A 27249-nucleotide genomic window follows, 5' to 3' on the forward strand; every position below is an offset into this window, starting at 1 on the left:
TCTTTGGACTGTGGGAGGAAACGCATGCAGACACGGGGAGAATGTGCAAACTCCGCACAGACAGCGACCCTAGCCAAGAATCGAGCACAGGTCCCTGGCACTGTGAGGCAGCAATGCTAATCACTGTGCCACCATGCCACTCAGTCTCCTGACTAGGTGGTGAGACTATGTTAATTGGTAAAGTTCCATTTCTGCCAGAATCCCCTAAACTGGCATTCCATTGGGAAACGGGATTTTGTAACTTATGGCTTTATGGAAGCAGACGCATTGGATCAATTTTTGGACATAACAAAGTAGGGAATGTTATTGACGTCCTGCTTATATCCTCCAGTCTCTTTGAATGGTTCAGCCTTTTAACTAACCCTTGATCAAAGTCCATAGTGTAGCCTGCACCAAAAAAGAGCATTCAGAGATTCTCTTGGAACTGAACCAGCCGGAGTTTGGTAAGCACTTTACTCCCATACTTTACCTGTATTAATTTTGGATAGAGATGAGACTTGAATTTGATTGTCAGCTGCCAACACTGTAAAGTAACCAGTGTCTCTGACAGCCCTGTGTCTGAATCACTGATCACATTGCTAATCCCTGTCTCTGGAGTTCCACCTCCTCTCCACGTTTCGGCTGCCACCGAGAAACCTGATTTAATCGAGTAAGCAGGTAAATAACTTTTCATTACCAATTAGACACTTTCTGAGAATTTCCACAATTTAAGCAAAGCTGGCAGCCTGAAATTCTCAGAGAAAACATTCTGTTATCGGAACGGCTTTATTCCAGTTGCAGACGATTTACCCTGGTTCTAATTTAACACAGCTTTGATTTAGGTCTGATTGTTTACTTCCAAAAATCTAGGATGTAGGTGGGGGAATGCTCACCAAATATAGAATGTATAATTAATGACTTTAGGTATGCCATTGTAGGGCTATTGTAATGCTCATTTGGAGAGGCAGGACAGATATGATGGACTGAATGGCCTCTTTCTGTGCTGTAACTATTCTCTAATTTTATAATAAGGTGATCCACACACCCTTGCATGAAAATCTTTCAATGTTAACTGTGGTTCTTTGGTAGCACTCCTGGCCCTGTGTAAAGAGGTGCTATCTAAATACAAAGTTTTTCTGTCTTTTAGACACACTGAGAATAATTATCTCACTCTATGCTGATGACCTTGGGGTCATTGCCTGCATGCAAAGGGTTAATTTACAAGGACAAAGACTAAGCCTGTACTCCCCCCGCCCCCGTGTAGAAAGTTAAGGAGTGGTCTAATTTAAGATGATTCAAGAATAATTTTAATTCTTGTCAGGGTGATGGCAAGGTTAGAATACACGGAGACCAAACAGTCTCACCAGACTTGGTGCAACAGACTATTACCTTCAAGAGGGTTGATAGAGAGAAACAATCTCCTCTCCTGGGGGGGGGGTCCAGAACAAGAACAGAAAATGCTGGAAAATCTCAGCAGGTCTGACAGCGTCTACGGGGAGACAATAGAGCCAAGGTTTTGAGACTAGATGACAATTCGAGTCAGATGAGAGCTGAGAGCAAAGAGAACCAGCAGAGATTAATACTTTGAGAATGGCTTTAACCTACACCATGCCAACATCCAGCCGGGAGTTAACATAATGTGTTTGAAACAGACTTGCCCCCTTATTCAGGATGGTTTTGTGGGGCAGGGTGTTGGGGGGGGGAGCGTGATGCAGTTGGTGTTGTAAGATCTGACCGCATGATCGGGGGGAGATTTGGGGGAGTATGGGTTTGGACCCCAAACTTCCTAACAGAAAAAAAACCCTGCATTTTGCCAGCTGCCTGTGTCCCAAACTCTGGAATTCTGCCCCTCTCACCGTCCGCTTTTGGACTCACCTCCCCTATTCTACACCTGTCTGGCTGCCTCCTTATATGAATCGGATGTCCAAAAACTTCATTTGATTATTGTTCCTGTCAAACACATGGGGATAATTTGCAACCTTAACCTTGTAACAGGTTGTTGCTGTGCACCCCCGGCTGTTCAGGACGTCACTATGTCAAGATATTGGGTGCTGCTGGGGGGAGGGGGGGACGGTCAGGTCTGGCCTCGATTCGAATGAAGCTTCTCTGTCCATGGATAAGAGTCTTCATTCCTCAGGATTGGTCCTATTGTCCACAGGCTGATCCCCAGGGCACTACAGGGAGAAAACTCATTGGCTGGGTTTAGAAACAGTTGCATTTTTATTCACTTTGTTTGACAACCCCCCACCCCCCCACCCCCCACCCCCCCACCCCCCACCCCCTCTGCTCTCTCTGAGTGGAAATGGGAAGAAGTGGAATGCAGTTTGACGGGGGAACCAAACATCGTTCAATCAGATAACGAGTCTGCTCACACGCCAATGGGCTGTGGGAAGGATGTTGGAAAGGTTATATTAGGTGAGCAACCAGCCAATGACAGGGCTGTGGGGGTGGGACAGTTGGCAGCGGTAAGCAAACTTTGGGAAATCATTGGCAAACCCTCAGCATGGACTGGGAGCAAAGTTCAGCTCCCTGGGCTGGCACCTGTATGAGTGTAAGTAGCTCAAACAATATTTATTCAATTAACCAGGGACAGATTCAAGTACATTCCACCCAACGTCCAATAAAGCACTAGGTGCATAATAACAATAACAAAATATTGCAACTGGAAAGGAGCAAGCATTGGAAAAATCTCAGCAGGTCTGGCAGCATCTGTGGAGAGAGAATAGAGCCAATGTTTCAGGTCTAATATGACTCTTCCTCCAAATGTCTAAGGTGTAGAAAGACATGATGGTTGCAATTAGAAGCTCAATAAATCACTAATCAAGGTAGAACAATGAACAGTACAGCACAGGAACGGGCCCTTCGGCCCACCAAGTCTGTACTGACACCGATGCCTCTCTAATCTAATATTTTCTTGCCTCTACATGGTCCATATCCCTCTATTCGCTGCCTATTCATGTATCTATCCAGATGCCTCTTGAACTCTGTTATAGAACCTGCTTCCACCACCTCCTCTGGCAGCATGTTCCAGGCATTCACCACCCTCTGTGTGAAAAACTTGCTCCTTACATTTCTTTTAAACTTTCCCCTTCTCACTTTCAACCCATGCCCCCGAGTAATTGACCCTTTGACCCTGGGGAAAAGACTCTGACTATCCACTCTATCCAAGCCTGTCACAATCTTGTAAACCTCTATCAGGTCTCCCTCATCTTCCAACGCTCCAATGAAAACAATCCAAGTTTGTTCAACATTTCTTCACAGTCCATATCCTCCAAAACAGGCAACATCCTGGGAAATCTCTTCTGCACCCTTTCCAATGCATCAACATCCTTCCGGTAGTGTGGTGACCGGAATTGTACACAATATTCCAAATGCAGCCTAACCAAAGTCTCATACAGCAGTGACATGATTTTCCAATTCCTATGTTCAATGCCCCGACCAATGAAGGCCAGCATCCCTAACGCCTTCTTCACCACCTTGTCCACCTGAGTTGCCACCTTCAGGGAGCTGTGGGTCTGCATGCCTACATCCCTCTGTATGCTAATATTTCTAAGGGCTCTGCTATTTACTGTATACCTTCCTTCTACAGTAGATCTTCCAAAATTGCATCACCTCACATTTCTCCGGGTTAAATTCTTTCTGCCATCTTTCGGCCCGGGTCTCCAGCTGATTGATATCCTGCTGTATCCTCTGACAATCCTCTTCACTATTCGCTACTCCCTCAATTTTTGTATCGTCTGCAAATTTACTGATCAGACCAACTACATTTTCCTCCAAATTATTTATAAATATTACAAACAACAGAGGCCCCAGCACTGATCCTTGTGGAACACCGCTTGTCACAGACCTCCAGTTAGAAAAGAACCCTTCCACTGATACTCTCTGCTTTCTATGTCCAAGCCAGTTCCATCTTGCCACAGTGGGTGTGCAATGCAATGGAGTGTGCACACTTACAGCGAAACAACTCACATTTGTGCAGCCTCTTCAGTGTGGTAAAACATCCCAAAGCACTTCGAAGGAGTCATGTTGGGGCAGGTGATCAAAAGCTTGGTCAAAGAAGCAGATTTTAAGGAGCGACTTTTAGACTGCCGCAGATGCAGAGACGTCCCGGGAGGGAACTCCGGAGCTCAGGGTCAAGGGAACTGAAGGCACGACCACCAATGGTGGAGGCACAAAAATCTGGAGTGTGAGAGAGACCTGGAGGGTCTCGGAGGGTTACAGATAGGGAGGAGGTTAGATAGGCAGGAATGAGACCATGGGGGGATTTGGAAACGAGAAGGGGAATTTTAAAAATTAAGCTGTTTCGGGACTGGGGGGGCCAATACGGGTGAGTGAGTGTAGGGGGTGACAGGTGAATAGGACTTGTTGTGAAATAGAATATGGGCGACAGAATGAGCTTTGATTTGCTGCCTGACCAGCTGGTCTGAATTCCTGGCCTGGCTGCTCTGCGTCGCCCCCAGTGGTGTTCTGTGATAAGAGCTGCACTGATATCCCACCCCCCGCTGTGTGAATCCAGCTGCACACAGCCACACAACCTTCCACACGGGGTAATCATTGTCAAAGGAACCAAGTTAATCATCAATACAGGCAGAAAGTTCAGCAATGCTCAACAGAAATAGCTGTCAGCAGAATTCCTGGACTTGCGCTGCGTGGAACACTAAAGAAACAGACCTTTGCTCCAATGTTGCTGCTTGAATGAGTGTGTGAGAAATAATATCAGCTCCAAGAGAAACCTCAGCTCTGAAACACTTCTCTCCACAAATTCCTTTCCTGGGAACTAGCTGACGTCTGCTTGACTCCAAGTGGAGCTTTGGCCACAGCCAAAGTGTGTCAGGATGGAGAAGGAAATTTCTGCCCCAAAATTTGTAACGCACACAGGTAGATGTTGAAGAAATGGAATGAACTTCCTCAGGGATTTACACAGTAAATCACAGAATCCTTATGAGTTTTGATAGGCAGAAGGATCCGGGTGTACAGGCACACAGGTCACTGAAAGTGGCAATGCAGGTGGAGAAGGTAGTCAAGAAGGTATACGGCATGCTTGCCTTCATCGGCCGGGGTACTGAGTTTAAAAATTGGCAAGTCATGTTGCAGCTTTATAGAACATTATTTAGGCCACACTTGGAATATAGTGTTCAATTCTGGTCGCCACACTATCAGAAGGATGTGGAGGCTTTGGAGAGGGTACAGAAAAGATTTACCAGGATGTTGCCTGGTATGGAGGGCATTAGCTATGAGGAGAGATTGGAGAAACTTGGTTTGTTCTCACTGGAATGACGGAGGTTGAGGGGAGACCGGATAGAAATCTATAAGATTATGAGGGGCATGAACAGAGTGGATAGTCAGAAGCTTTTTCCCAGGATGGAAGAGTCAATTACTAGGGGACATAGATTTGAGGTGCAAGGAGCAAGTTTAAAGGGGATGTATGAGGCAACTTTCTTGCACAGAGCGTGGTGGGTGCCTGGAACTCGCTGCCAGGAGAAGTAGTGGAAGCGGATACGATAGTGACTTTTAAGGGGCATCTTGACAAATACATGAATAGGATGGGAATAGAGGGATATGGTCCTCGGAAGGGTAGAGGGTTTTAGTTAAGTCAGCAGCATGATTGCTGCATGCTGGGAGGGTTAAAGGGTCTGTTCCTGTGCTGTAATTTTCTTTGTTCTTTGCTCTTTGATTTTCCTCCTTGTTCACTGTAGGTTTTTGGTTAGCGGAACAGGAATATTCCCAGTGGAATTCTCACCACACGCTATCTCAACTATCTCAAGAGTGTGGAGTGCCATTTGACTCCCATGTAACTGAAGTGCTGCTCCTCCCCAACTCTCACCCCCAATACCCCCCCTGCAAACACCCCCCCAAAACACCATCCCCACCCTGCAGAAATCCTGACTGAAACATTCACACCATTGACTCTGGAATCTCATCCTGCAGATGGAAGCAGGATGAGAACGCTGGGAAGCAGTTTCAAATAAATGGCTACTTCTTGGCTCTGTTTCCTCATTTTAATTCAGAGTCAGCAGGGCTGATGTTACAGGCCCCAGACCAAATCTGCACTTCAGCTAAAAGACTTTAAGGAACCGATATTTATAGAAACATTGAATGGTCACAGTTCAGCCCTCAACACCCTGGTTGCTGTCATATTTTTGTCTCTTTTTGCTCTTCCTACCAAAATGAGTCACTTCCCTGTATTAAATTTAATCAGCCACATACCCGTCCATTCCACCAGCCCATCTATATTAATTACACATGGATTTCATACAATACTCATCACACATCAGCACATCCCAAGCACCTTACAGACAATGACCGATATTCTAATGCGTAGTCACTGCTGCAATACAGGAAATGTGGTGGAAGCCCCCACAACCAGAACTATTCCTTAGACTGCATTTCCCAAACCACAAAATCTACCATCTAAAAGGACAAGGGCAGCAGATGCTTGGGAACACACCACCGGCAAGTTCTCCCTCAAACCACTCACCATCCTGACTTGGAAATATATCACCTTTGCTTTACTGTTTCTGGGTCAAAAATCCTGGAACTCCCTCCCTAACAGCACTGTGGGAGTACCTACACTGCAGAGACAGCAGTGGTATAAAAAAACAGCTCACCACCACCTTCTCAAGGACAATGCCCATCTGAGTGACCAAATGGGGGCTCAGTTTAACAACATATGTGAATCACGGCACTTCTGACAGTGTGGCACTCCCTCAGTACTGACCCTCTGACAGTGTGGCACTTCCTCAGCACTGACCCTCTGACAGTGCGGCACTCCCTCAGTACTGACCCTCTGACAGTGCGGCACTCCCTCAGCACTGACCCTCTGACAGTGCGGCACTCCCTCAGCACTGACCCTCTGACAGTGCGGCACTTCCTCAGTACTGACCCTCTGACAGTGCGGCACTCCCTCAGCACTGACCCTCTGACAGTGCGGCACTTCCTCAGCACTGACCCTCTGACAGTGCGGCACTCCCTCAGCACTGACCCTCTGACAGTGCGGCACTCCCTCAGTACCGACCCTCCGACAGTGTGGTACTCCCTCACTACTGACCCTCTGACAGTGCGGCACTCCCTCAGTACTGACCCTCTGACAGTGCGGCACTCCCTCAGCACTGACCCTCTGACAGTGCGGCACTCCCTCAGCACTGGCCCTCTGACAGTGCGGCGCTCCCTCAGCACTGACCCTCTGACAGTGCAGCACTCCCTCATCACTGACCCTCTGACAGTAAATTTGTTACTAGAATAATTGCAGAGACCTGGATCTAATTACTCTGAGCTGATTAGTGCTGCTGCCTCACAGCACCAGAGACCCCAGTTCGATTCCAGCCTCGGGTGGAGTCTGCACATTCTCCCCGAGTCTGTGTGGGTTTTCTCCGGGTGCTCTGGTTTCCTCCCACAGTCATGATATGGAGATGCCGGCGTTGGACTGGGGTAAACACAGTAAGAAGTCTCACAACACCAGGTTAAAATCCAACAGGTTTATTTGGTAGCAAAAGCCATTAGCTTTTGGAGCGCTGTTCCTTTGTCAGGTAAGTGGGAGTTACCTGATGAGGGGGCAGTGCTCCAAAAGCTAATGGCTCTTGCTACCAAATAAACCTGTTGGACTTTAACCTGGTGTTGTGGGACTTCTTACTGTGTTCCTCCCATAGTCCAAAGATATGTGGATCAGGGGTATTATCGGGGTAAATACATGGGGTTTGGGGGTAGGGCTTGGGTGGGATGCTCTGTTGGAGTCAATGCAGTCCCAATGGGCCAAATGGCCTCCTTCTGCATTGTCGGATTCTATGATTTAATTCAAATCAATTTATTACTGAGTATTCAAACTACAGAGGAATAACTCTCCCTTCAGTCTCCAGCCAGGAAGCCCAAGGGAACAAACACAAAATCAGAAAATCTGAAATAAAAGCAATAATTTCAATGAATACTCAGCAGGTCAGGCAGCATCTGTAAAGAGAGAGAAACAGAGTCAAGGTGAATGACCTCTCGTTCAGAATGAAAACTCTGTGGGATTCTACAGGATGGTGTGGAATCAGTGTTTCACATCCTCCCCATCCCCTCTGCCCAATATTGACTTGAGCAAAGATTTTTAAAATTATTTTAAGGGATGCGGACATCAGTGGAACGGCCATTTCATTGCCCATCCTTAATTGCCCTTGCGAAGGGACATCCACAGTGTTCCTGCAAAGGGAGTTTCAGGATTCAGACCCAGTGACAGTGAAGGAACAGCCAATGTATTTCCAAGTCAGGATGGTGTGTGATGTGGAGCGGTATTTGCAGGTGGTGGTGTTCCCAGATTTTTGCTATCTTTGTGCTTCTAGGTGGTGGAAGTCACAGGTGTTGAAGGGGCCTTGGTGAGTTGCTGCAGTGGATTGGTGTGTGGTACACTCTGCTGCCACTGTGTATTAGTGATGGAGGGAGCCAATGTTGAAGGTGGTGGATGGGGTGCCAATCAAGTGGGGTTGCTTTGATTCACATATCGTTGAGCTTCTTGAGTGTTGTTGGAGCTGCACTCATCCATCCAAGTGGGCAGCATTCCATCACACTCCTGACTTGTGCCTTGTAGCTGGTGGATAGGCTTTGGGAGAATCAGGGGATGAGTTCCTCACTGCAGGATTCCCAGCCTCAGTGTTTATATGGCTGGTCCAGCTCAGTTTCTTATCAATAGTAACCCAGGATGTTGGTAGTTGGGAATTCAGTGATGGTAATGTCACTGAGGCTCAAGGGGGTGATGGTTAAATTCTCTCTTGTTGGAGATGGCCATTGCCTGGCATTTGTGTGGCGTGAATGTTGTTGGCACTTCTTAGCTAAAGCATGGGTTTTGTCCAGGACTTACCGCATGCAGCTTAAAATCGGATGGAGGGGGGGGGGCAGTGGTAAAGGCAGTTTGCACTCAGCCATTTTCTGAAGTGTCAATTGGATTAAAATTGGGAATGATGGAAGATGCAATGTTCACATATCCCACTTACCCCATCAGGGCCCTCCATCTTCACCATGAACATGTTGGCTGAGTTTCCACTAGGAGCGCATTCAGAAATCCGGGAAAAGATCTCGTTCCAAACTGAGCTAGCTTTTCAAATTAATCTTTCTGCTCAGACTCACTGGCATAATCACAAACGTGAGAACTTCCACCAACCAACACAAACAGCAGCAGGAGCTTGGAGTAAAAATATCTATCCCTCTTTGCTCTGTAAAATATTGCTTGATAGATTAAAGTAATAATTTGGTGCAGTTTTATTAACGCAGGTGCAGGTGGACGTATCAGTGAAAGTAAGTCCAGGAACTGTGAATAATCTGATTTAAAATAAGAACAAAGAGCAACACAGCACGGGAAACAGACCCTTCGGCCCAACGAGCCCGCGCCGCCATTTTAACATTGTGAGTTCCCTCTTCCACCCATGACCTTTGACTACGCTTATGGCACTCCACATTAGAAACCAGATTGAGGGGAGACTAATTTAGGGATAATTCGTTACACCAATCAGCCTAAGAGCACATCTCTGGGGTGTGGGAGGAAACCGGAGCACCCGGAGAAAACCCACGCAAGCACGGGGAGAATGCGCAAACTCCCACTGATACTGGCCCAAATCCATGTATCTGTACAGCAAACAGTGATAGTCACTGAGCTGTTGTGTTGCCTGAAATATCTGAAATATAACTCTAAAAATTATACTGATAAACATATTCATTTATTGGTGCGCACCACTCAGTTTCTGAGCAAATTAAGTACGTTTCTAACATTTAAGAGTTTTAAATAAGTGCCTCTTATGGCTTTTGTGCTTAAGAAACACTTTATATAAGGATCTTCCGGAATGTGTGTGTTCAGGCACAACTAGCAGAAACCCATCAAGGGGATTCACTCTATTTGAGGGGAATGACCATTCTCATGGGCAGAGCTGATTTGCTGTATGATTTTTTAAAAACTGGCACACCGATTACAGAAACTCGAGTTGTGCTGGATGTCACCTGCGTTAAAAAGTTCACCAGCCCTTTGGCTGATTTCCAATGGCTTTTGTTGAAGGAGCTGAACTCTGGCCCTTCGATCCTAATTGAAATACCCGTGGATTGGAGAGCAGCCAGTTCACAATCTGACCTATTACTGATGTTGATCATTTCAGGTCTCTGAAACGCCAAAGGGATGGCAGCCGACATTCAGCCCCGGCTTTGCAAACTCTCCAAGAAGGAGGGTGGAAGCTTTGGTTTCTTCCTGAGGATAGAGAAGGATATTGAGGGGCACTTGATCCGCTCTGTGGCGACAGGAGGTCCAGCTGACAATGTCGGACTGAGAGACGGCGATCGAGTCATTAGGGTCAACACAGATTTTGTGGATAGTAAGGAACATCATCAGGTATGAGCTGCACGTACTATCGGCTTCTTGTTAACATACCCCAGTTCTACACACACATAAACGTAGAATCCCTTTAGTGCAGAAGGATTCAGCCCATTGAGTCTGCACTGACCACAATCCCACCCAGGCCCTATTCCCCTAACCCCACATATTTACCCTGCCAATCCCCTTGACACTAGGGGGCAATTTGTCATAGCCAATCAACCTCAGCTGCACATCTTTGGAGTGCGAAGCACCCGGAGGAAACCCATGCAGACACAAGGAGAATGTGCAAACTCTGCACAGACAGTGACCCAAGCTGGGAATTGAACTTGGGTCTTTGGCGTTGTGAGGCAGCAGTGCTAATCACTGTGCCACTGTGCTGTGTGCAACTAGGATTTCTGTTAATCACCATAAGAAGAAAGTCTTCTTATTGTGATCCCTGCTGAATGAAATGTTGAAAAATAGTTTGTTCTTAGTGTTATGGTGGCCATGGGGCAGATTGTCAACAGGTCTCGATGTGAGCCTTGTTGAATAAGAGCTCCCTTATTGGACGAGTGGAGACTTACTCAATAGGGATGGAGCAGCCGCTGGGGGGTAGGTTTAGAACCACGTGGCTCCACTTAGGCCAGCAGTCGAAAGACTCAGGATTGACATGCACTCTGCAGCCGCTGAACAATGTTCAGGCATCACTGTAAATAAACAGGTGATTGGTAAGAATATCACATGTAGGATGCTGTGGAATTTTACACGATAGGGTTCAATTTAACCTACTAATTTCAATATTTTTAAGGGACAAAGTAGACACAGGGAGGATGTTCCCACTGACTAAGGGGCAGGGGCTGGGTTTAGACCATGGGACACAATCTCAGAATAAGGGGCCAGTTATTTGGGACTGTGGTGAGGGGGAATTTCTTCACTCAGAGGGTGGTGAACCTTTGGAATTCTAAAAGCAGAGAGATGTGGAAGCTCAGACACTGAGTCGATTTCTGGAAATCAATCGATTTCTGGATACTAATGACATCCAGAGACTTGGGGATAGCACAAGAAATGGTGCTGAGGTCGATGAGCATCCATCACCTAGGTGAGTTTCAAAGCTGAGGGGCTGAAAGGCCTCTTGCTAGGTTCCTAACACCAGGTACAGGTGTTTGCTGAAACGACAAAATTTGTGCATTTTCGTGGCAATGTTGTGGAACAGTCAAGGCAGCTCAGGAGATAAGGAATAAAAGAACGGAAGCAGAATGAAAAGAGTTGGCACCTGCTTTCTTGAAGGAAACACATCCTTTCTGAGGCTCATGTTCACAATAACACAGTGGTAATTAAACAACATTGGTAGATCTGCTTGTGAGCAACACACTGGGCTGAAGCTTTTCTTCCACAAATTATAGAGTCGGAGAGAAGAGAAACAACAAAGGTTTCTACTCACAGTGAAATAATGATTTATTTCTCTGTGTGTTTGAGTCGATCTGGACAATAAGCATTAAGTTGCAAATCGATATTCATTGTCAGAGATCAGCTGCTTACACAATTTCATTGTCCATTCACCATCTCCACCAATCCCACTGCCCACTGTAACAGCCATTTCCATCCACCAGCCACTCGCTATCAATGCCCACATCCCGCAACTGAATAAAAACAAGAGGAACTGCTTCCCGTGGCAGGAAGATCGGTCACCCGAGGGATTATAGATGGAAGAAAATTTGACAAAAAAAAACTAGAGGAGGAGATGCTGCTTTTTTTAATGCAGCGAATTCACTCCCACCGAATGTAGTTGAAGTCAGAACGTTGTCTGATTTCAAGAAGAAATTAGATCTTGCTCCGGGGGGCTAAAGGGATCAAGGGATATTTGGGGGAAAGGCAGGATCAGGATATTGAATTCGATGATCAGCAATGATCAGGATGAATGGTGGAGTAGGCTCGAAGGGCTGAATGGCCTCCTCTTGCTTCTAGTTTCTATGTGTTGTTGTGATCTGGAAAGGATGCTGATTCAAACATTACCTTCAAAACGGAATTGGATGACTGCTTGAAGAGGATTATTTCAGGGCTCTGGGGAAAAAGCGGGGCAGTCAGACACATTGGATAATTCTTTCAAAGAGACAGCACGGGTATGGTGGAGGATATAAACTAATTCATTGGTTACCTGTCAGTAATCGGTTTCTATCACACGGTTTTATAGGGAAAACGGATAACTCTGCATTCCACATTCTCACTCTCTGTTTCAGGTGGTGGACCTGATTAAAACGTCCGGCAATTCTGTCATCCTTCTGGTATTGGATGACGCCTCTTACACAAAAGCCAAGAAGCAAGGCGTGAATATGTCCCAGTTGAGTGGAACCACTGCCAGTCCGGTCCAGCCTGTGATGAACGGAGTCAGTGGGAAAATTCCACAGCCTAAACTGTGCTACCTGGTGAAACAGGCTTCGAGCTTTGGATTTTCACTGAAGACCATCGAAGGTAAAGCTTTTAAATAACTGATTGAAAAAGGCAAACGGCGCGTTCACCTTTACTGCAAAGAGCTTGTAAAAATCTTGCTGCAGATATATACATCTGGAAGAATGGTGCTCTTAGTTAAGAAGGGATACTAGAGAGAGGTGAAACTATGGTTGATTCTTGGGACGCTTCACGAGGGGAGATTGAATAGAATTGGCTGATTGTCTCTTGAGATTAGAAGAATCTTATCAAAATATGTCAGTTTCTTAGTGATAAATGCTATGTGGGTGTTTCCTCTTGCTGGAGAGTCCAGAACCTGGTGCCATGGTCTCAGAGTAAGGAGGTGGTCATTTAGGGCATACACACTAACATATAGTATTATCAGCTGGGAGGAGGAGTAGGTCATTTAGGCCCCCAAGCTCCACCATTCAATGACATCATGGCTGATCTGATTTTAGCCTCAACTCCTCTATTCCTGATACTCTTCCCTGCTCTCGTTAGTCGAGAACCCATCAACCCCTTTCTTAAGGATATCCAATGACCCCCTGCTTCTGCTGCTCTCTAGACTTCCACAGACTCATGAATGAAACTTTGGAATTCTCTACTGAAAAGAGCAGTGGATGGTCAGTCATCATTGCATTTATTCAGCTGGAAATCAATAAATTTTTGGACGTGAATGGAATTCAAGGATATGGGGAGAGGGTAGAAAAGCGGACTCAGTGCAGATCAGCCACAATCTTACTAAAAGCTGAGGTCTGAAATAAATGATTAATAAAAAATCACTGTTGTGATGAAAGCATTGCTGGTTATCCAGCTTTCATTGCCCAATCCTAATTGCCCTTGAGAAGAAGGTGAGCTGGCCTCTTGAACTGCAGCAGTCCATGTGGTGTAGGTACACCCACAGTGCTGTGAGGGAAGGAGTTCCAGGATTCAGTGACAGTGAAGGAGCGACCATTACATTTCCAGATCAGGATGGTGAGTGACTTGGAGGGGAACCCTCCCCCCAAGGTGGTAATGTTCCCAAACATTTGTTGCTCTTGTCCTTCTAGATGGTAGAGGTTAGGCAGCACCTTCCAATCCCCTAAGGAGCCTTGGTGAGTTCCTGCATTGCATCTTGTACACACAGTTGCTACTGTGTGTAGATAGTGGAGAGAGTGAATGCTTGTGGAAGGGGTAGCAATTAAGCAGAGCTGTTTTGTCCTGGATGGTATTGAGCTTTTTGAGTGTTGTTGGAATTGTACCCATCCAACCAAGCGGTGAGTATTCCATTACACTCCTGACTTGTGTCATGCGGAAGTTTAGACCTTAATGTTTGATTTGCCTGTTGTTGATGCATTAAGTTAGCATTGTGATAACAATCAAAAATAACTGCAACCCCAACTTCTTAGTAAGTTTAAGAATATGAACGGCCTTCTTTACTTCTATCTGTTCTTGTGTTGAGCTCAACTTAATAAGATGGACACGCCTGTATAAAAATAACTGTTTCTGCCCAGAATAGACAGATGTTTGAGACTCTGTGGCTGAAAACATTAACATGGACATGAGCACAAACAATTTCTGGTTATCACACTTTGGAGGAGATAACCAGCCTCTTGACGGTGAAGAATTCAGAAAGTGGGAAGTGTATGACTTTTCAGGGCTCATTTTAAGACATGTGGTGGGTGAGTGTTGGAAAATGGACATTATCCACATGTTCAGGGAGTGAACACTCTCCAGGATCTTCTGCCTGATTAAACCCAGGGATCTGTTAAGATCGGTATTTAGTAAAAACTTTCCTTTTGCAGGAATCTCTGGCCTCTTCATGACAGAGATCACTCCAGCTGGTGCTGCCTTCAACGCTGGAGTTCAAGCCAATGACAGAATAGTGGAACTGAATGGGGAAAACGTTGAGAATGTCAATCATCAGCAAATGGTGGCGAAGGTACTCATGCAAAGTCTTGACTGGTTAGGTGCATTGGCCGTGCCAAATTCTCACTCAGTGTATCCAAACAGGTGCTGGAGTGTGGCGACTAGGGGATTTCCACAGTAACTTGATTGCAGTGTGAATGTAAGCCTACTTGTGATTAATAAATGAACTTTACTTTGACTCATTCCCCAAATGTATAATGAAGTCCTCTTAGCAACACCAAAGCACCTTCAATGTATTTTTTAAAAAAAATTAATTTGACGGGATGTGGGCGTCAGTGGCTGGACCAGCATTTATCGCCCATCCCTAACTGACCTCCACGGTGACACTGTGGTTAGCACTGCTAACAGAGGCAGGGGCCTGGGTTCAATTCCGGCCATGGATGATTGTCTGTGTGCAGCTTGCACCTTCTCTCCATGTGTACGTGGGTTTCCTCCGGGTGCTCCGGTTTCCTCCCACACTCCAAAGATGTGCGGGTAGGTTGATTGGCCGTGCTAAATTGTTCCTTAGTGTCAGGGGGATTAGCAGGGTAAATACGTGGGGTTATGGAGATAGGGCTTGGGTGGGATTGTTGATGGTGCAGGCTCGATGGGCTGAATGGCCTCCTTCTGCACTGTAGGGATTCTATTCTATTCTATGAGTTTCAGAGGGCAGTTGCAAGTCAATCACATTGCTGTGGGTCTGGAGCTACATGTAGGCCAGACCAAATAAGGATGGCAGATTCCCTTCCCTAAAGGACATTAGTGGTCATATGGGTTTTCACAACAATCGACAATGGTTTCATGGTAATCAGTAGATTCTTAATTCCAGATTCTTATTGAATTTAAATATCACCATCAGCCATGATGAGATTTGAACCTGGTTCTCTCCATCTTGTCTGGGATCTCTGGATTACTAGTTCATTGACAATACCATTACGACACCACCTCCCCAAATATCCTCAGGCAGGGTAACAGGAGTTTTTTCTAAAACTCTGAGCTGTGAGGAGGCTGTAGAATGGATGAAAGGATTCTGAGAGATTCCAGAGCAGTTAAGGCTCAGTCACATTACTGTGGGTAAGGACAGCAGATTTCCTTCCCTAAAGGACATCAGTGAACCAGATGGGTTTTTGCAATTGATGATAGTTTCATGGTCATCATTTTTCATTTCTAGGTTGTTTATTAATTAATTGAATTAATCTCACCGGCTGTGGACCTGGGATTTGAACCCATGTCCCCAGAGCATTAATTCAGGCCACTGCAATATTAGCCCCATGACGTCATTGCTATGCTTCGTCCCACACTGCTAAGCTCTGAACCTCTCTGTCACTCCACCTGTCTCTCTCTCTCCTCCACACTGCATAAGACACAGCTTAAAACCTCCTTCTTTGACCAAGATTCTGGTCAACTGTCCTAACATCACCTTATGTCTCTTGATATCAAATTTTGACTAATAATCGTAGAATCAAAGAATCCCTACAGTGCAGAAGGAGGCCATTCAGTCCTTTGAGCCTGCATGGACAACAATCCCAGGACCTATCCCTGTAACCCCACATATTTACTCTGCTAATCCCTCTAACATTAAGGAGCAATGTAGTATGGCCAATCAACCTAACCTGTACATCTTTGGACTGTGGGAAGAAACCGAAGCACCCAGAGGAAACCCACGCAGACATTGGGAGAACGTGCAAACTCCACACAGATAGTCGCCCTAACCAGGAATCGAACCTGGGTCCCTGGCACTGTGAGGCAGCAGTGCTAACCACTGTGCCGCCCAAATCCTGTGACGCACATTGAGATTTTGTTGTTAAAGGTATCATGTAAATGCAGCTTGCTGGGATGGTAACATTGAAGTTGCTGTTAAGGCACGTTGCAGGTTAACAGGATACCTGAGACTGTGGTGTTGTGATTACGTTTGTTTGTCAAGATGGATTATTTAAATTCTGACACACAAACTCTACCTGAGGAGTGACTTTTTGAGATAAACCTGGAAACATGACAATGAGTTACAAGGTGACCTACTGGACATGGAGGTTGTCTCCTTATCGAAACATACAGTGCAGAAATAAGCTTTCTGTGTATTTTTAACAGCATTGTGTCTTATTCAGATGAAAAGTTTGGGGAATTCTATTATGCTCCTGCTAATTGATGAGGTCGCGGACAAATATTTCAGAAGTAAAATGACAAAGGTTGTGGCGACAATGGCAAGTGTGAAAGGACTGCCTCACAAACCACGGATAGCGCATCTAACCAAAGGACCTCAAGGCTACGGTTTCTATTTGAGAGTCGAACAAGGACGAGAGGGTATTTATTGTAAAGCAGGATGTTATTTGTAAGGATTTGAGTTTCTGATTCACCAGTGGGATTCTGCATCCAAAAATCATTGGGGTGGCCCTTGGCCTTGACAAACTCTGCCTTAGAAAGGGAAAAATAATATCAGCCATAGTTCCTGCTCCTGTTCCCGATTGGGTTCACGGGGCAAAAGCTGCACTCCCAGAACCATCTCTCTCCCCCCTGGAGAATGTTTCAGAAATCAGCCATGCGTTTTGTGTATGGTTTAAGACTCTGTTTCTTCCAGAGCTGACTATTCTAATGCTCTCTTCACTGACTTTACACCTTCCATCCTCTGTAAATGTTAGCTCACTCAGAATTCTCCTATCTGTATCTGAACTCACATCAAATCCTATTCACCTATCACCAGCACCACTGAGGGAAGTAAGGGATGTGGGGAACAGGTGTGAAAGTTGAGTTGATGTAAAATGTCAGCTATGATCATAATGAGCGGCAGAGTTGGTGTGATGAGCTGTATGGTCCACTCCTGCCTTATTTATTATAATTATGAATCTTTACTGACCTGACCTTCACCAATAAATACACAGTTAAGCAGCAATTGTGATTGTTAAACTTTGTTTTGAAATTTCAATTGCAACACTTTGGTAGACAGAACCTGATCCCTTTACCTTGAGTGATCTGCATTTTAACTCAAAATGAGTCTCTTACTGTCTGGCACGTAGAGTCACCTTTGAGCTAACTCAACCCATTTCCCAGAGTGTGTCACTATCTGATCAGAAATTGAGAATCTTCTCAAAGAGAAACAAGGTTGGCTGGTGAGTGTAATGAAGAACAGACAGAGATGCTGTAAAGGTTCCAGTAAGCCTTTGGGTTCAAAGTTCAGCACCTTTACCCTGCATCTAAGCTGTGTTTCCATAGGGTTCCTCATTGTTATCCTGAGATGTCATTCCAAGTTTGAAGAGTCTGAAGACTTCACCATGGTGGAAGTGACCTTGGAACTGCTGGGTTTACTAATACAATCCCTTTGTAAATGTTTAGGTCACCTCATCAGGGAGATTGATCCAGACAGCCCAGCTGAAAAGGCTGGGCTCCTTGACGGTGATCTCCTGGTCGCTGTGAATGGGAATGTGGTAGAACATCTACATCATGAAGAATTAGTTGAGAAGATAAGGAACTGCGGGAATAAGACCACATTCCTTGTTGTCGATCAGCAAACAAATGAGCTTTACAAAAAGGTAGGTGAATGAATCAACACGGAGCAAACCAAAAATGAGTAAAGCTGACCTGAGCAACTCCAGAACATGAGGGGGTGGGGCTGATTTAATCACAGTTGATTTTATTCTGATGCACCATGACATAATTTTAGCAAAGAATATGTGTCCTTTCCTAAGGGAGGGTGAACAGAGAGTTCGTAGCTCAGACCTGCTAATCCACCTCTTGTTGAGACGTTACAAGTGCCTTTGCAAACCCTGAGTTAGATTGGGAATATCAGCCAGGGTCTCTGCTCCCTTCTGGTAACAGTCACCAATACTGTAACATAGGTGTGCAAGTACCTCACCAGAAAGAGGAATTAAGGATGACCTCTACAAATGAGTCGAGGTCTGTAACACTGTACAGTACAATTACCCCCAGGGTTAGTAACACTGTACAGTACAATTACCCCCAGGGTTAGTAACACTGTACAGTCCCATACCCCCAGGGTCAGTAACTCTGTACAGTACAATTGTCCCCAGGGTCAGTAACGCTGTACAGTACAGTTACCTCTAGGGTCAGTCACTCTGTACAGTCCCATACCCCCAGGGTCAGTAACACTGGACAGTACAATTGCCCCCAGGGTCAGTAATACTGTACAGTACAGTTACCCTCTGGGTCAGTAATACTGTACAGTCCCATACCCCCAGGGTCAGTAACTCTGTACAGTACAATTGCCCCCAGGGTCAGTAATACTGTACAGTACAGTTACCTCTAGGGTCAGTAACACAGTACAGTCCCATACCCCCAGGGTCAGTAACTCCGTACGGTACAATTATTCCCCCCAGAGTCAGTAACACTGGACAGTCCTATATCCCCCCCCCCAGGGTCATTAACATTCAGTACATTCCCACACCTTCTGGGTCAGCAACTCGGTACAGTCCCATACCCCAGGGTCAGTAACACTCTGTACACTCTCACATCCCCATGGTCAGTGACTCTGTAGAGTCCCATATCCCCAGGGTCAGTGACTCTGTAGAGTCCCGTATCCCCAGGATCAGTGACTCTGTAGAGTCCCATATCCCCAGGGTCAGTAACTCTGTAGAGTCCCATATCCCCAGGGTCAGTAACACTGTATAATGTGAACAACCTGAACTATGAACCTTTCCAGAATGATGCTAAGAGCAAAGTTGGAACATTTTCATCACTGTCTTCCTGTCCAATCAAAGGCTGGCATTTCTCCAATCCGCTACTGGGAGGAGGTTTATGAATCGCATCAACCAATGGAAGATGAGAAGTCCCGAGAGAGTCAGAAATCAGTGGATAGCCCTCAGCACGGACCCAAGGTGTGCCACCTTACCAAAGGTCCAGACGGATATGGCTTCACACTCAATGCGATCAAGGATGTGCGAGGACAGTTTATTAAAGAGGTATAAACACTTGATGTGAGATCAAAGTAAGAATATAGAATCTTACAGACTGAGAGGAGATCATTTCACCCATTGTGTCTGTGACAGCTCTTTGCATGAGCTAACCAATGAGTTTCATATTCCTTTTTGAATGTTCCTGTTGATGGGCCAGGAGGGGAAAAGAATACTCAACATGAGAACTAGGTATAGAACAAAGAAAATTACAGCACAGGAACAGGCCCTTCGGCCCTCCAAGCCTGTACTGACCATGCTGCCTGACTGAACTACAACCCCTGACCCTTCCGGGGACCATATCCCTCTATAGATAGTGGTTATGCTGCGGAATTAGTAATCCAGAGTTAAAATCCCACTATAACAGCTGTTTAAAATAGTTAAATATATTTGGAACAAAAAACTCATCTCAGTAATGGTGACCATCAAACAACCAGTTTATCATAAAAACCCATCTTGTTTGCTAATGTCCTTTAGGAAAGGAAATCTGCCATGCTTACCCGGTCTGGCCAATGATACCAGAGCCACAGGAATGTGAATAGCTCTCAGCTGCCCTCTGAAGAGACCAAGCGAGTCAGGAAGGCAGCTCGCCATCACCTCCTCAAGGGCAACTGGGGATGAGCAGTCTATATTGGCCTAGCCATTGGTGCTCGCATCCCAGAATGAACAAAAAAAAATCTGACGACAGATCATCCAGACTCAAAACATTCTGTCGTTGAGCAGTGATGATTGTGATGAATGGCAGAGCAGGCTCGCAGGGCCCCCATGGCCTATTCCTACTCCTGTCTTCTATGTGTCCATGATGGCTCTATTCTCTCGCCACAGATGCTGTCAGATCTGAAGAGATTTTCCAGCGTTTTCTGTTTTTGTGTCTGGTTGAAAAAGAACCTCTGCCCTGTTCTTGCAGCCAGTGTTAGAACCATAGAATCCCAATCCTGCAGAAACAGGCCATTTGGCCCATCAAGTCTGCCCTGACTCTCCAAAAGAGCATCCCACTTAGGCCCTGTAACCCCACACATTTACTTACCATGGTTAATCCGCCTAACTTACACATCTTTGGACACTAAGGGGCAATTTAGCATGGCCTATCCATCTAACCTACACACCTTTGGACTGGGAGGAAACCAGAGCACCCAAGGGAAACCCACACAGACATGGGGAGAATGTGCAAACTCCACACAGGCAGTGACGCAAGGCTGGAAATGAACCTAGATCCCTGACATTGTGAGGCAGCAGTGCTAATCACTGTGCCACCATGCTGCCCAGTTACGCTTCTGGTCAATGATAATCCATCATGATATTGACAGTGGAGGAACTAACAATGGCCAAAGGTCATGGAGAGATTTTTTTTTATATTCCTTTCATATTTTTAAGAATTCCATGGTATTGAATTGTCAATGAAATATTGCTGCATTAGGTAAATGAAGGAAGGGCAACAACGCTATAGATGGATGTGACAAGTGAAACTATGACTGGAGAGATTTGGATCAACTATAGCTTCTCTGGTTAATTGAAGATCATTTGTGTAACTCCTCAGTCAATAATTAATGGTGAGGTCTCTTAACCCGAGTCGATACTAGTATAATATTGAGGTGGTTAGTTAAAGATACAAGGACACGCTAAAACAAACAGCCATCAAAAAATTGATATACATTAGCCAAGGTCCAAATTTATTCTTCAATTTTTCATGCAATGTGAGTCACTGGCAAGGCCAATCTTTATTGCCCATCCCTAATGGTCCTTGAAAAGGTAGTGGTGAGCCTGCAGCCCATGTGGTGTAGGTACACCCACAGTGCTGTTAGGGAGGGACTTGCTGCATTTTGATCCAGCGACAGTAGATGAATGGCAATATATTTCCAAGTCAGGACAGTGAGTGGCTTGGAAGGGATCTTCCAGGTGGCGGTGTTCACACTTAGCTGTCTTGTCTGTCTAGATGGTAGAGGTTACAGATTTCGAATGAGCTGTCACAGGAGCCTTGATGAGTTGCTGCAATGCGAAATGTGTGGGGATGAGTCAGATTGTTTGCTTTTAAGACCTGATGGAGAATCCTATAGCACAGAAGGAGGCCATTCAGCCCATCACACCTGTGTCTATTCTTTGAAAGAGCTATCCAATCACCCACTCTTTCCCCTTAGCCCTGCTCATATATATCCAGTTGGCAAGGAATCTACTTCCATCGCTCTTTCAAGCAGCATGTTCTAGATAGGCTTGCCAATTGTGATTAGATATATTCCTGGAGGTTTCATCACATGACTTTCCCCCTCACATTCCAACCATTGGTCTCCCAACACATCCATCCTTTGCCTTTCTACACCAATCAGAAGGCACAAAGATTCCTTACCCAATCAGGTGCTGCTTAACTGGCAACCAAACAGCATCCTTTTTTCTCCATTTTCAATATTTTTTATGTCTGGTAAAGAGAAAGGTTTATAAAAAATCTTTAATGTCCTGATGGTGTTTCCCCAGGATCATACACAGTAGTGTCCTGGAGATTTGATCTTCAATTCCTGGAGACTCCAGGCCAATCCTGGAGAGTTGTGTGCTGTATTAAGAAAGGTGTCCTTGTCTCTGCCCTAGGTGGCTAAAGGAAGTGCAGCGGAAGAAGCAGGCTTGGAAGTGAATGACATCTTAATTGAAGTGAACGGTGTCAATGTGGAGTCAGATACACATGAAGAATTGGTGGAAAGAATAAAGAACAGCACAGTAAAGCTGAACATGCTGGTGATTGGAAAGGAAGATTATGATCATTTCAAACGAACAAACAGCCCAACCTCTCCAGCCGTGATCCCCGAGCCAACACCAGAGCCAGCCAGCACTGCTGAGAATATCGTAGAGGAAAGCACGCCTGAGGAGCCAGTAACTCAAGAACCAGTAGCTGCCAGCCCGACACTGGAAAGGACAGAGCAGGTAAATCAATCAACTCTAGCAACAACTTACATTTATTTATCTAGCCCCTTCACATAATAGATCCTCCCAGGGGATCGCACAGGGGCCAAATCAAACAAAATTTGACACCACTCACACAAGGAGATTTCAAGACAGAGACCAGATCAGAAACTCCAAGGTTAATTATGAAATTAGCCTACATCCCAATTATTTTTGATTTTGGAATTAGTGTGAGCATAAGGTGTTTCTCTCCAGGTGTGATTCTATTGAGCCACAAGGAAGCTTTTATCAAAATAAACTTTATTTAACAACACAGTTAAAATGTAACAAAAAGAATTCAAGTAACTTTTACCAATTGAAATACTGTAACAGGACAAGTTATAATTCTTAACTGTGAGCTATTTCAATTAGATCCAACTTAAGCAATATCCCCATAGACATAAACCCCATTTCAGAATCAGTTAGCAAGACACGCAGGTTTATGTGAATTTTTAGTCCTTCAGCATTTTGACCCCTCTGGCCCAAGATATAGAGAGACACCGGTCTTCTGACTGCCAAACAATAGCCTCCAGAGGAAAACCGGTCTTCACATAGTCAAATTTCAGTGAGAGAGGGGGAGAAAACAGCTCCTGCCTTCTTCCAGACCTCTTGAGAGAGATACCTGTTTTCTAGCAGGTCCCCAGTCTTCTATTTCCAGAGATAAAGAGAGCAAAAGAGCTACTGCTCTTTCCCAAATTCAAACTGCAACTGCCTGCTTTTTTTCTTCCTGCAAGCCTAGCTCCGCCACACACAAGAATATCATCTTGTCAACAGATCTAATCAAATCCTACTCAGAAACACCAGGGAATAACTCTAAGAATAACAATAATGCATGAGCCCAGATTACAACAAACACTCCAATAATTAGGACCAATTAATCTCCTGTACTATCAGCATGTGAGCTGCCAGCTGTTAGCAAATGGTGCCAGAAGCAGAGCTGCAGCATAAACACACCCTTCAGCAGAAACATGACATAAAATATAATTCTTAAAGGCACAGTGTTGTCACAGGTGGGTCAAAGAGATGGGGTTTAAGGATCTGAAGATGTAAGAACATAAGAACTAGGAGCAGGAGTAGGCCATTCGGGCCCTCGAGCCTGCTCTGCCATTCAGTGAGATCATGCTGATCTTTTCATGGACTCAGCTCCACTTACCCGCCCGCTCACCATAACCCTTAATTCCTTTACTGTTCAAAAGGTTATCTAACTTTGCCTTAAAAACATTCAATGAGGGAGCCTCAACTGCTTCACTGGGCAGGGAATTCCACAGATTCACAACCCTCTGGGTGAAGAAATTCCTCCTCCACTCAGTCCTAAATTGGCTCCCTTATTTTGAGGCCATGCCCCTGAGTTCTAGTTTGACTTGCCAGTGGAAAGATATGTGCAGGGAATTCCCTACCTTAGGGCCTTGACAGCTAGAGGCCCAGTCACCATTCTGAGAGAAAATCAGGCCTGAATTGGAAGAACATACAGTTTCAAAGTATTCCAGAGTATTTACAACATATGTTTATCCAGCTTCCGTTGAACCTGTCCACATGACTCATCTCGACCATTCCTTGTGGGAGCCAGTTGTGCATTCTCACCACTCTCTGGGTAAAAAAATTTCTCCTTAATTACCCATTGGGTTTGTTAATGAAGATCACCGAACCCAGACACTATAGCACATAATCTTGGTTGACACTTCATTGCATACAGAACAAGTGCCGCACTGTCAGAGAGTCAGTACTGAGGGAGTGCCGCACTGTCAGAGGGTCAGTACTGAGGGAGTGCCGCCCTGTCACAGGGTCAGTGCTGAGGGAGTGCCGCCCTGTCACAGGGTCAGTGCTGAGGGAGTGTCGCACTGACAGAGGGTCAGTGCTGAGGGAGTGCTGCCCTGTCGGAGGGTCAGTACTGAGGGAGTGCCACACTGTCAGAGGGTCAGTACTGAGGGAGTGTCGCACTGTCAGAGGGTGAGTACTGACAGAGCGTTGCACTGTCAGAGGGTCAGTGCTGACGGAGTGCCGCACTGTCAGAGGGTCAGCACTGAGGGAGTGTCGCACTGTCAAAGATGCCATCTTTTGACTCAGAGTGAAAAAAAAGCCCAATCTGTTCACTATTGTTGAAGATTATGTGGCATTGGTTGAAGGAAAAGGAGTTTTCCACTGTTTGAGCTCTGTTATCACAGCAAGAGTAAATCTTCCTCTTGAACTTAGTGCTGGGATTAGAACCTCAAGTAATGAAATTCTGAATAATCTTGAGAGTTTATTTAGCTGTGCTAATGAGCGATGTTGTCCAAGGTAAAATGACTTCTCTTCCATGTGTTTTAGACCAAACAAACTTATCCCAGGAAGAAATATGCACTGTATAGTATAATAGATGTTATTCCTATATAACACTTAGGAAATGTATAGAATCCTCTGATTGAGTGTTGCAGTGTTTGAGGTTTCAGATTGAGACTACAACCTTTTTAATGGTTACTACGTAACACTTTATTATATGTTTAAATCTTGGATTCCTTCATAATAGTTCTGAATACTACAAAGAACAAATATAAGATAAACTAATTCATCTAAAATTAATAAAGGTACTAACTCCGCATCCACAATAAATCCACCATTCTCAGCTTATAGAAACAATTAAACTATTTTATACCTACAAAGTGTAAGGTGGAGATGCCAGCATTGGACTAGGGTGGGCACAGCAAGAAGTCTCACAACACCAGGTTACAGTCTAACAGGTTTATTTGGAATCACGAGCTTTCGGAGCTTTGCTCCTCTGATGAAGGAGTTGTGCTCCCAAAAGCTCATGATTCCAAATAAACCTGTTGGACCTGTTCTGACACTTCTTGCTCTACAAAGTCTAAAGCATAGTTTTTACTGTTTTAATCTCAAGTAAATGGGGATATTTAACAAGACCTCAATCCTATAACTGCAGTGATCTTTACTTTTTCACAGATTTACACAATTTTCTAATATAAAAGGGATCAGCTGCCTTTTAGAATAAGACCCTGATATGTTTTAATTCTGAGGTTTTTTTTGTTAGGGTATGCTTGATAATCAAAGCAACGTGTTTCTGTTAAAAAATAACTGGAAGGACCTCACTCTCACAGTGTCTTATCTGTCTCTTTGTGTCTGTGAGGTAAGGTGTATTTCTCACAGAAGACTTATAGTTGTACTTTGAGTTACATTTTAACCCTGTCATTGACGATGTCAATTTCTTAACACAGAGCGATTGAATTTCAATCCCAACCATTATCCTCACACGTGATCATCTGCAGCTGTCACAATCAGTGTTTCATAAAGTATTGTCTTCCTAATATTGCACTGAAATCCACCAATATGTTCCTTATTGATGAGGAAGTGTCAGATATATATTACAAGGCTGAGAATAAAACAAAAATTTCTTTTTTACATAGAATTTACATAGTGAGTTAATTGTGCCCTTCTGATCTCTGCTGGTGTTTCTGTTCCACCAGTGTCTCCCACACATCTTCATGTCACCCCAACAATTCCTCTGTCCCTTTCTCCACCACCCCCCCCGGTCCCCCGGTTGTAGGACTGTTGAGGTTAGAGATAGGGACAGGTGAGGCCACGGAGTTAGCTGAACACGAGGATGATATGTTGAAGTGTGAATGGACTGGATGCCAAGGTCAGTTAGCAACAGAACGAGTGGGTGAACGGGACTGGATGCAAGTTGGATGTATAAAGTAAAAACCTTACTATTACCTTCTAGGCCGAGTCGTCTTCATCATCAGCTGACGAAGCCACAGATGGCGATACACAAATGTAACGAGATCTTAGAGGAGAAATTTGATCACCTCGCAGCAACCTTTAGCACTTGGAATCACCAACAATGGTTTCTGGCTCAAATTCACTCTCGATAATCAAACAAAATCATTCAAGCAAATTTCTTACAAAGAAGTATTTTAAAGAAATCATACACAATGATATCTTTAAATCAGATCTTACAGCATCAGATGGTGTCATTTGACCCACTGTGCAGGTACCAGCTCTCTGAAATTAGCCCACTCTCTTACCCTTTCCCCTGACATTGACACCCCTTCAAATATTAATCCAATTGCTTCCTGGAAGTTCCTATTGAGTCTACTTCCACCATCCATTGGGGCAGCTACTTCCTAATCACAGCATCATACTCTGTAAAGTTTTATTTCATGTCACCTCTGGTTCTTCTGCCAATCACCTTAAATCTGTGCCTCTCTGCTTACCGAGCGGCTTGCCAGTGGATTAAATTTCCTTTAAACCTTTTTTCTACTCTACAGAGAGTAATCGTCTGGAATGAAATGAATTGTAAGTTTGTAGCCATGGAATTTTGCAAGGAAATATTATTTTACTTGGGCACCAACTTGTATGAATTCAAATTCCTGACCACTGATGTAAAGTATATTATGGATGTATGTGCAGTGTATGCGAGAGATAGCCACAATGGGCTGAATGGCTGTCTCTACTATAACCATTCTGATTTGATGTACTATCCACTTTAGCCCCCTATAGCAGATATTCGCAGGATAGGACAGCTACTTCTGGCATGGTGGCACAGTGGCTAACACTGCTGCATCACAGCATCAGGGACCCAGGTTCAATTCCTGGCTTGGGTCACTGTCTGTGTGGAGTTTGCACATTCTCCCCATAAGAACATAAGAAATAGGAGCAGGAGTAGGCCATCTAGCCCTTCGAGCCTGCCCCGCCATTCAATAAGATCATGGCTGATCTGTCGTGGCTCAGTTCCACTTTCCCGCTTTCTCCCCATAACCCTTAATCCCCTCTCTTATCAAAAACCCATCAACCCGCGTCTTAAAAATATTTAGCGAG

The 27249-nt window shown here is 44.9% G+C and overlaps 1 protein-coding gene across 2 annotated transcripts; it reads left to right on the top strand.

Moving 5' to 3' along the window:
• The first annotated feature begins 311 nt into the window (after positions 1–311).
• Positions 312–27061, top strand: LOC145349507 (Na(+)/H(+) exchange regulatory cofactor NHE-RF3-like). 2 transcript variants are annotated; one of them, XM_080198049.1, is made up of 9 exons: positions 312–443; positions 10092–10321; positions 12523–12754; positions 14515–14651; positions 16723–16918; positions 17945–18141; positions 19327–19527; positions 22096–22425; positions 26153–27061. In XM_080198049.1, exons 2-9 carry the CDS (start codon positions 10112–10114, stop codon positions 26207–26209), a joined length of 1560 nt encoding a protein of 519 aa, XP_080054175.1. In that variant the 5' UTR covers positions 312–443; positions 10092–10111; the 3' UTR covers positions 26210–27061. The 2 variants fall into 2 exon arrangements, with proteins under 2 accessions (XP_080054175.1, XP_080054176.1); XM_080198050.1 differs by lacking the exon at positions 312–443 and adding an exon at positions 528–657.
• Positions 27062–27249: the final 188 nt, after the last annotated feature.

This window comes from Carcharhinus amblyrhynchos, chromosome 10, assembly GCF_965287045.1.
Source record: "Carcharhinus amblyrhynchos chromosome 10, sCarAmb.v2.hapA, whole genome shotgun sequence".
NCBI lineage: Eukaryota > Metazoa > Chordata > Chondrichthyes > Carcharhiniformes > Carcharhinidae > Carcharhinus > Carcharhinus amblyrhynchos.